Raw genomic sequence first — 10,894 nt, forward strand, 5'->3', positions numbered from 1 at the left:
AAAGCAGTATCACACGTTTTCGTCTACTGTGGCAGTGTATCTAAACCTAACCTGTGTGATACTGCCTGCCTCTCATTATGTGTGTAATAGTCTACTAAGGCCGTGTATCTAAACCTATTTCACACATAATGACATTGAGATACACTTCCCTGGCAGGTAGTATCACCCGAGGCTCGGATACACGGCTGGGGCTGGTGACTATACTCTGATTTCTCCGGTGTATCGCAGGTCTTCTTGGTGACGCGGGACGTGGAGGTGAAGTGTATGGTCCTCTGGGTCCGTTCTACGGAGTCCGCGGGCGCCGCCGCCGTTCTCCGCTACAACATTCGGGAGGAGAAAACAAGTGAGTGTGAATATCTGTTCTTAAACACTCTGCGCTGCTGTTGTTGCCATCATAAGCCAACATTTCCCTGCCTACACCGTGGAGGGTTTGTTACAATGTATCAGTGCAGGTTCATATCTTTAGCATGTGGAGGTCTCCATTCACTGACAGCAAGTGGAGATCTTGAAAATGGTGAGAAATTGTAAGACACAATTGCAAAAGTTGGGCTGTGGTCTGCAGTGATGTGTTTCCCAACCAGTGTGCCTGCAGCTGTTGCAAAACTACAACTCCCAGCATGCCCGGACAGCCAACGGCTGTCCGGGCATGATGGGAGTTGTAGTTTTGCAACAGCTGCAGGCACACTGGTTGAAAAACAGTCATAATTAGATCTGTGCGCAGTGGGTGTGGCCAGTGATGTCACATGACTTTATCTTATATAGTGCTGGATTGCTGGGAGTTGTAGGTATATAGTGCTGGATTGCTGGGAGTTGTAGTTTTGCAACAGCTGCAGGCACACTGGCTGGAAAAGGCAACCATTATCAGATCAGTACGCAGTGGGCGTGGCCAGTAATGTCACATGACTTTATTATAGAAAGTGCTGGATTGCTGGGAGTTATAGTTTTGCAACAGCTGCAGGCACACTGGTTGAAAAACAGTCATAATTAGATCTGTGCGCAGTGGGTGTGGCCAGTGATGTCACATGACTTTATCTTATATGGATTGCTGGGAGTTGTAGGTATATAGTGCTGGATTGCTGGGAGTTGTAGTTTTGCAACAGCTGCAGGCACACTGGCTGGAAAAGGCAACCATTATCAGATCAGTACGCAGTGGGCGTGGCCAGTGATGTCACATGACTTTATTATAGAAAGTGCTGGAGTTTTAGTTGTAGTTTTGCAACAGCTGCAGGCACACTGGCTGGAAAACACTGTCATTAGATCTGTGCGCAGTGGGTGTGGCCAGTAATGTCACATGACTTTATCTTATATAGTGTTGGATTGCTGGGAATTGTAGTTGTAGTTTTGCAACAGCTGCAGGTACACAGGCTGGAAAATGCTACCATTATCAGATCAGTACGCAGTGGGCGTGGCCAGTGATGTCACATGACTTTCTCATATAGGTCATTGTGCTGGATTGCTGGGAGTTGTAGTTTTGCAACAGCTGCAGGCACACAGGCTGGAAAATGCTGCCATTATCAGATCAGTACGCAGTGGGTGTGGCCAGTGATGTCACATGACTTTCTCATATAGGTCATTGTGCTGGATTGCTGGGGGTTGTAGTGCCACATCCGCTCTCGTGTTCTCCTTCTGAGGTTTATTCTGCTTTCTGCTGAACTTAAATAAGGGAAGCGAGTCCAGAGCGCGTCACCTAGCGATCCTGTGCTGGAGGCCGTCATACCGGTCACATGACAGCGCCCGTGCGTCATCTAAAGCGGCTGCACGGACACCTATCAAGTGTATAATATTTACTCAGATGTAGCAGAGCCGAGTGGTCACCTGGCGCAGTTCAGCAGTGTTGTGTGCGGTTGCACAGGACTGCAAGAATACGTTTTCCCATATGTACGTGTTAGACTTATCAATATGTTATGTGCAGTGTTACATAGGACTGCTGGGACCAGGTCAGAAGTGACTGCGGCCTGTGATGTAATAACTCTGCTTGCCTGTCATGTCTGTCACTTGTATCCTTCTGGTCTCCCCGCAGTGATGTATCTGGAGGGCTCCATGCTGGTGTTTAAAGACATATTTAAGCTGGTGGCATTCTACTGTATCAGCAGGTAAGAAACGGGTGCGGACATATAAAACCACAGCTAGGGGGAGACATAGAGCTCTGGAGTATAATACAGGATATAACTCAGGATCAGTACAGGATAAGTAATGTATGTACACAGTGACCTCACCAGCAGAATAGTGAGTACAGCTCTGGAGTATAATACAGGATATAACTCAGGATCAGTACAGGATCAGTAATGTAATGTATGTACACAGTGACCTCTCCAGCAGAATAGTGAGTACAGCTCTGGAGTATAATACAGGATATAACTCAGGATCAGTACAGGATAAGTAATGTAATGTATGTACACAGTGACCTCACCAGCAGAATAGTGAGTACAGCTCTGGAGTATAATACAGGATATAACTCAGGATCAGTACAGGATCAGTAATGTAATGTATGTACACAGTGACCTCTCCAGCAGAATAGTGAGTACAGCTCTGGGGTATAATACAGGATATAACTCAGGATCAGTACAGGATAAGTATTGTAATGTATGTACACAGTGACCTCACCAGCAGAATAGTGAGTGCAGCTCTGGACTATAATACAGGATATAACTCAGGATCAGTACAGGATCAGTAATGTAATGTATGTACACAGTGATCTCTCCAGCAGAATAGTGAGTACAGCTCTGGGGTATAATACAGGATATAACTCAGGATCAGTAATGTAATGTATGTACACAGTGACCTCACCAGCAGAATAGTGAGTACAGCTCTGGAGTATAATACAGGATATTACTCAGGATCAGTACAGGATAAGTAATGTAATGTATGTACACAGTGATCTCACCAGCAGAATAGTGAGTACAGCTCTGGAGTATAATACAGGATATAACTCAGGATCAGTACAGGATAAGTAATGTAATGTATGTACACAGTGACCTCACCAGCAGAATAGTGAGTACAGCTCTGCAGTATAGTACAGGATATAACTCAGGATCAGTACAGGATAAGTAATGTAATGTATGTACACAGTGACCTCACCAGCAGAATAGTGAGTACAGCTCTAGAGTATAATACAGGATATAACTCAGGATCAGTACAGGATAAGTAATGTAATGTATGTACACAGTGACCTCACCAGCAGAATAGTGAGTACAGCTCTGGAGTATAATACAGGATATAACTCAGGATCAGTACAGGATAAGTAATGTAATGTATGTACACAGTGACCTCACCAGCAGAATAGTGAGTACAGCTCTGGGGTATAATACAGGATATAACTCAGGATCAGTACAGGATAAGTAATGTAATGTATGTACACAGTGACCTCACCAGCAGAATAGTGAGTACAGCTCTGGGGTATAATACAGGATATAACTCAGGATCAGTACAGGATAAGTAATGTAATGTATGTACACAGTGACCTCACCAGCAGAATAGTGAGTACAGCTCTGGGGTATAATACAGGATATAACTCAGGATCAGTACAGGATAAGTAATGTAATGTATGTACACAGTGATCTCACCAGCAGAATAGTGAGTACAGCTCTGGAGTATAATACAGGATATAACTCAGGATCAGTACAGGATAAGTAATGTAATGTATGTACACAGTGACCTCACCAGCAGAATAGTGAGCGCAGCTCTGGAGTATAATACAGGATATAACTCAGGATCAGTACAGGATAAGTAATGTAATGTATATACACAGTGACCTCACCAGCAGAATAGTGAGTACAGCTCTGGAGTATAATACAGGATATAACTCACGATCAGTACAGGAGAAGTAATGTAATGTATGTACACAGTGACCTCACCAGCAGAATAGTGAGTACAGCTCTGGAGTATAATACAGGATATAACTCAGGATCAGTACAGGATAAGTAATGTAATGTATGTACACAGTGACCCCACCAGCAGAATAGTGAGTGTAATTCCTAATAAAGTCTGTCATATCTCCTCCTAGAAGCAGCTGGAGTTCCCCATTAGTTTAGGGCCTGATAATGACCTACGTGCGGTTCATACAGCTTTAGGGTTACTCAAAACTTCCTCCCCACTTGTGAAATGTAAATTTAGGAGAAATCATTATTAGTTGTGAACGTTGTTTCCACCTTTTCTTTCTAGAGATATTTTACCGTCCGTCCTGAAGCTGCCGCCTGCGATATCCGGCGCCCAGAGCCTGCAGGACCTGGAAGAGATCTCCAACCTCGGCACGGGTGAGCGAGTGACCTATTCTATACTCGGACTACAACTATCGGCAGCCGTACACTGTCTGGGCATGCTGGGATTTGTAGTTTTGTAACACCTAGAGCTACCCAGGTTGGGAAACACTGACCTATGTCAAAACTACAACTCCCAGCATGCCCGGACAGCCAACAGCTGGAGGCACACTGATTGGGAAACACTGCTCTATGGCAACTTTCTTGTTTAAGAGTAAATTAGGAAATTGCATAATGTCTTGTTGTCTATCACGGAGCGACGTTCAGAAGTTTCCGCATAAGGGGCTGCGATCTTCTGCGAATAAAGGGATGACAGAGGCGGCAAGTTACGCAGAAGTTCTCAGGTAGACGCGTGCGGTTCTTCTATAGAACTTCAGCTTCTCAGGGGGTGTTTGTAAGGACAAGTGCAGCTATAGGGGGCACTGCCATCTTTTGGAGGATTGGTAGTTAAGGATTGTTTTATGGAAGTGCAATGACTTTATAGGGGCTTCTACATAGGAGTAGTGTTTCCCAACCAGGGTGCCTCCAGCTGTTGCAAAACTACAACTCCCAGCATGCCCGAACAGCCGAAGGCCATTCTTTAACATGGCTACACTTTTTTTTATTTATCTATTTATTTATTTTTATCTACCTTTTATCTATGTATTTTATTTATCTTTATCTTACTTTATCTATGTATTTTATTTTTATCCTTATATATATTTATTTATTGTATTTATTTTTATCTATCTTTATTTATTTTATCTATTTTTATCTTACTTTATCTATGTATTTTTTTTTTAACTATCTTTATTTTATTTATTTTTTCATCTCTTTATCTATGTATTTATTTTATTTAATTTTTAACTGTATCTATTTTTTTTTTTTAGCTATCTTTATCTATTTATTTCTTTATTTTATTGTTAGCTATCTTTATCTATTTATTTCTTTATTTTATTGTTAGCTATCTTTATCTATTTATTTATTTTATTTTTAGCTATCTTTATCTATTTATTTCTTTATTTTATTTTTAGCTATCTTTATCTATTTATTTATTTTATTTTTTAGCTATCTTTATCTATTTATTTATTTTATTTTTTAGCTATCTTTATCTATTTATTTATTTTATTTTAAGCTATTTATTTTAGCAAAATAGTGCCACACACTGTCCTTCAGGCTAAATGCGGTATTGCAGCTCAGCCTCCATCACTTCAGAGGAACTGAGCTGCAATACCAGACATAACCATATAGACAGGTGTGACGCTGTTTTAAGAAGAAAGCTGCACTTTTTTCCTTATCCCGTAAAACCCCTCTTTGCTGCTGATGGTCACAGTGGAGCGATGGGCCCCCCCAAGGATATCATAACCTGGCAGCCATATTGAATTGCACTCTTGAGAATTAGGGACCCCTGCTACCCCCTTAATATCTCGGATCTTGCCACCATATTCTGGGTGTAGTGGGATCCTGCTGCCATATTCCCCTTCCATCTTTCCCCCAAATATATATGATAGAAGGGCTGCGGGATCTGACTACATCGGGTTTGTTTTTGTTGTCTGTTACCATGGAGACGCATAAAGCTGCATAAAAAACTATTGAAAATGTTGCCTTCGGTCAGTGTTTAGCAACCAGTGTGCCTTCAGCTGTTGCAAAACTACAACAGCATGGGAGTTGTAGTTTTGCAACAGCTGGAGGCACCTTGGTTGTTAAATAGTGCAGTAAATCAAATCGTTAATCATCAGGGTCCGGCACAGAATGAGCGCCCATATTGTCTTTACCGGGAGGTCCTCTCCGCCATTATAAACCAGAATTGACACCCCCCTCCCCCTCCCTCTCTCTGTTTTTACAGGATTTTGGGACAAACATAACATCCTCTCAGGCTCCTCCCAGTCGGGGAAATCCCCGGCTCCCGAAAATCTCCGTAGTGACCATGTGCGACACGGTTCTGGAGAACTCGGTGACTGTGCGTGTGAAATAGAGATTTCTGCCGGAGTCGACCGGTTGTGGTTTGTGACTCCGATATTTATAGAAGATTGTAGCAACGCTGACTCTTCGGCTAAACTTCCTCTTACTAACTGTATTGCGAAGGCCGAGACTCAGCTGCCCAAAATGATGCACCGGAGGCCTCCGCCCCCTCCCCCCACGTTACATAAGCCTCCGCTGCCCTCTGTTCCTCCATCTGCTCCTCCTCCCAGTTATATACGTCCACAGTCTGAGTCCTCTCCCTTAAGATCTCCTGCACCGTCAAGACCATCAACCTCCAAGAAAGAGGTCCCTGCTGAGCCTCCACCATCTGAGACCCTCACTGATCCTCCACCATCTGAGACCCTCACTGATCCTCCACCATCTGAGACCCTCACTGAGCCTCCACCTTCTGAGACCCTCACTGAGCCTCCACCTTCTGAGACCCTCACTGAGCCGCCACCATCTGAGACCCTCACTGAGCCTCCACCTTCTGAGACCCTCACTGAGCCGCCACCATCTGAGACCCTCACTGAGCCGCCACCATCTGAGACCCTCACTGAGCCTCCACCACCTGAAACAACTATTAGTCCTTCTCTCTCTTCTCCTCCATCATCTGGGACACCCACTGAGCCCAAATTGTGTGAGACCCCATCTAAGCCTCCTCCATTTGAGCATCCTCAATCTTTGGACCTCTGTTCCTCACCCAAGACGTCTTCACCCAACCTTGTGGATCTACTTGATCATCCCATCGGCGCTCCTCCACCTGTTCCTACCCCAGATCTTTCACCGGAGCCCTATTCTCCGACCTCATCCGGCCTCCAATCTTCTCCATCTACCTCCCTCCCGTCAGACTGTCCTCCTCTCCTTACCTCCCACCACAACGACAATGAAGACCCCCATCCCGAAGCATCTTCACTTCCATCTCTCGATGTAGACCTTCTTAAGGAACCTCTAAAGAACATGAAAATAAATGCCTTCTGTAATGACTCTCCTCAACAAGGACCCCAGACGGCATCTCCGGTCCGGGCTCCTCCAGCAGTGCCGAGGAGGCGGCCGTCGGGTAAGGTTCCCGAGAGTAAGGTCAGTATTGTTACAATAAAGGATGAGGCGGCAACAAGGAGTCCTGTGCCCAAATCTGAGACCCCTACAAGTGACAAAACTGGGACGTTACCCAAGCAGCATGGTGCAATGGAGGAAAACAGGAAGAAGCCTCCTCCGGTGCCACCACCGAGAAAGAAGCAGCTTACCGGCAGGTCATCATCGGTTTCACCGGTTAAAGTGGGGCCTGAAAAAATTACCAAAACGTCAGAAAGCCAAAGTAACTCCAGTGGTGGTAAAGCTGCAGACAGAAGAGTGTCGCGGCAGAAGAGGGTGTCTGCCCCGGCGCTGAAGTCCTCTGACCAGTCTCTGTCTTCTCATGGATCAGATCCCACCATGACCACCCCGGACGCAGACTCTTATTCCACCAGCAGCGCAGATGAAGAATCCGAGCCGCCCTCGAAAGCCTCCATCAAGAAGTCGCATTCATTCATGCTGGACCGGGCCAAGAACCGCTTGTCCATGGTGGCCATCACCAACGTCTTCTCCGCCTTCATGTCTGCAGATCGGAAGCTGCAGAAGAAGATCGCGGAGCTGGCCCACGACAAGGACTCCTACTTCGGCAACTTGGTCCAGGACTACAAAACCTATAGCCTGGAGATGATGGCCAAGCAGAGCTCTAGCACAGAGATGCTGCAGGAGATCCGGCTCATGATGACCCAGCTGAAGAGTTACCTGGTGCAGAGCGCCGAGCTGAAGTCCATGGTGGACTATAGCCTCTACACCGACGACAAAATCGGTAAGACCCCTGTGGTATTCTGCCTATTTAACTCTCTACATATATGTGGTTACTCTACATCAGTGGTCTCCAAACTGTGGTTGATAACTACAACGCCCGGCACGCCAATGTGGTTGATAACTACAATGCCCGGCACGCCAATGTGGTTGATAACTACAATGCCCGGCACGCCACTGTGGTGGTTGATAACTACAATGCCCGGCACGCCAATGTGGTGGTTGATAACTACAATGCCCGGCACGCCAATGTGGTGGTTGATAACTACAATGCCCGGCACGCCAATGTGGTTGATAACTACAATGCCCGGCACGCCAATGTGGTTGATAACTACAATGCCCGGCACGCCAATGTGGTTGATAACTACAATGCCCGGCACGCCAATGTGGTTGATAACTACAATGCCCGGCACGCCAATGTGGTTGATAACTACAATGCCTGGCACGCCACTGTGGTGGTTGATAACTACAACTCCCGGCACGCCACTGTGGTGGTTGATAACTACAACGCCTGGCACGCCACTGTGGTGGTTGATAACTACAACGCCCGGCACGCCACTGTGGTGGTTGATAACTACAACTCCCGGCACGCCAATGTGGTTGATAACTACAACGCCCGGCACGCCAATGTGGTTGATAACTACAATGCCCGGCACGCCACTGTGGTGGTTGATAACTACAATGCCCGGCACACCAATGTGGTGGTTGATAACTACAATGCCCGGCACGCCAATGTGGTTGATAACTACAATGCCCGGCACGCCAATGTGGTTGATAACTACAATGCCCGGCACGCCAATGTGGTTGATAACTACAATGCCCGGCACGCCAATGTGGTGGTTGATAACTACAATGCCCGGCACGCCAATGTGGTTGATAACTACAATGCCCGGCACGCCAATGTGGTTGATAACTACAATGCCCGGCACGCCAATGTGGTTGATAACTACAATGCACGGCACGCCAATGTGGTTGATAACTACAATGCCCGGCACGCCAATGTGGTTGATAACTACAACGCCCGGCACGCCACTGTGGTGGTTGATAACTACAACGCCCGGCACGCCAATGTGGTTGATAACTACAATGCCTGGCACGCCAATGTGCTTGTTACACTAGAACTCCCAGCATGCTGGGAGTTGTAGTTTAGCAGCATCTGGAGGGCCACAGTTTAGACACCACTGTAATAGATTACAATCAAGTGTTTTTATATTTATAATGTGATATGATTTTCCCCTCTGTGCAGACGCCATCGTGGAGTCGGCATTGTGTAAGTGCGTCCTGAAGCCCCTGAAATCAGCCATCGAATGTTACCTGCGCGAGATCCACAACAAGGACGGCACCCTGAGGCTGCTGACCGAGAACCAGCAGGTCATCCAGGTGACCACCACCACTGACCTGGGGGTCACCACCAGCGTGCCGGACAGCGGCGTCATGGAGAAGATCCTGCACAAGTTCAGCACAATGCATAAGACCTACTCCCCAGAGAAGAAGATCACCTACCTCCTGAAGGCCTGTAAACTCATCTACGACTCCATGGCGGCAGGAAACCCAGGTAGGTGCCGCTGCGCCATTTATTTTCTAGACTAGACTATGTGGGGCCCAGGACTGATCGCAGTGTAAAGGGAAGTGACAACGATCGGTGTGACATCACTGACCACAAGGGGGCATCAGCTGCTGCTTATATGGAGTTAGAGAACAGGCAGCAGTCCTATGTAAGAGCACAGATAACAGGAGTAATGCTCAGCACAGATAACAGTGATAACTCTGAGTTCAGATATTGTAGTAGATGTGACCTGCAGTCCTATGTAACATCACAGATTACAGTGATAACTCTCTGAGTACAAATAATGTATAGATGTGACCTGCAGTCCTATGTAACACCACAGAAAACACAGTGATAACAAACTCCTCTCTGCTACATATGTGGCGTTAATTCTATATATAATGGATATAATAATGGATAACATATACAAAAGATATTTAACCCTGTGTGTTCCTTCTAGGGAAGCACCACGGAGCGGACGACTTCCTGCAGTTCTCATGTACGTTCTGGCCCAGTGTGACCTTGTGGCCCTTCTCCTGGATGTGGAATACATGATGGAACTGATGGACCCCCCTTGCCAAGACAAAAAAAAAAAATAAAAAAAACTAGCAAAAAGCAAACCAAAGAAAAACAAAAAAAAAAACAACAACCAAAAAAAAAAAAACAAAAAAAAAACAAAAAAACCAAAAAAAAAAACAAAACAAACAAGAAAAACAAAAAATAAAAAAAAGCAGAAAAAAAAAAAAAAAAAAAAAACACAACGAATAAGAAAAATAAGAACCAAAAAAAAAAAAACAACAAAAAAAAACAAACAAAACAACTGATGGACCCCGCTCTGCAGCTTGGAGAAGGTAACTCCTGCCCATCGGCCTCACCGTAATCCTAATACACTGCTCCAAAAATAAAGGGAACACTTATAAACACATCCTAGATCTGAAGGAATGAACTAATCGTATTAAATACTTTCGTCTTTACATAGTTGAATTCGCTGACAACAAAACGTCCTGTACGATGTTTGTCTGTAAGCACAACCCCCACCTGTGGACGTCGGGCCCTCATACCACCCTCATGGAGTCTGTTTCTGACCGTTTGAGTGGACACATGCACATTTGTGTCCTGCTGGAGGTCATTTTGCAGGGCTCTGGCAGTGCTCCTCCTGCTCCTTCTTACACAAAGGTGGAGGTAGCGGTCCTGCTGCTGGGTTGTTGCCCTCCTACGGCCTCCTCCACGTCTCCTGATGTACTGGCCTGTCTCCTGGTAGCGCCTCCATGCTCTGGACACTACGCTGACAGACACAGCAAACCTTCTTGCCACAGCT

The 10,894-nt window shown here is 45.7% G+C and overlaps 1 protein-coding gene across 1 annotated transcript in view; it reads left to right on the forward strand.

The window, feature by feature from the left end:
* Positions 1–10,894, forward strand: part of RIN3 (Ras and Rab interactor 3) — a 61,440-nt gene that overhangs the window by 42,510 nt on the left and 8,036 nt on the right. The window contains 8 exon segments of the mRNA XM_056547073.1: positions 229–343; positions 2,021–2,093; positions 4,162–4,253; positions 6,082–8,034; positions 9,277–9,585; positions 10,037–10,063; positions 10,066–10,134; positions 10,395–10,427. Of these exon segments, the coding sequence (XP_056403048.1) occupies positions 229–343; positions 2,021–2,093; positions 4,162–4,253; positions 6,082–8,034; positions 9,277–9,585; positions 10,037–10,063; positions 10,066–10,134; positions 10,395–10,427 (2,671 nt within the window).

The sequence above is a fragment of the Hyla sarda genome, chromosome 11, assembly GCF_029499605.1.
Source record: "Hyla sarda isolate aHylSar1 chromosome 11, aHylSar1.hap1, whole genome shotgun sequence".
NCBI lineage: Eukaryota > Metazoa > Chordata > Amphibia > Anura > Hylidae > Hyla > Hyla sarda.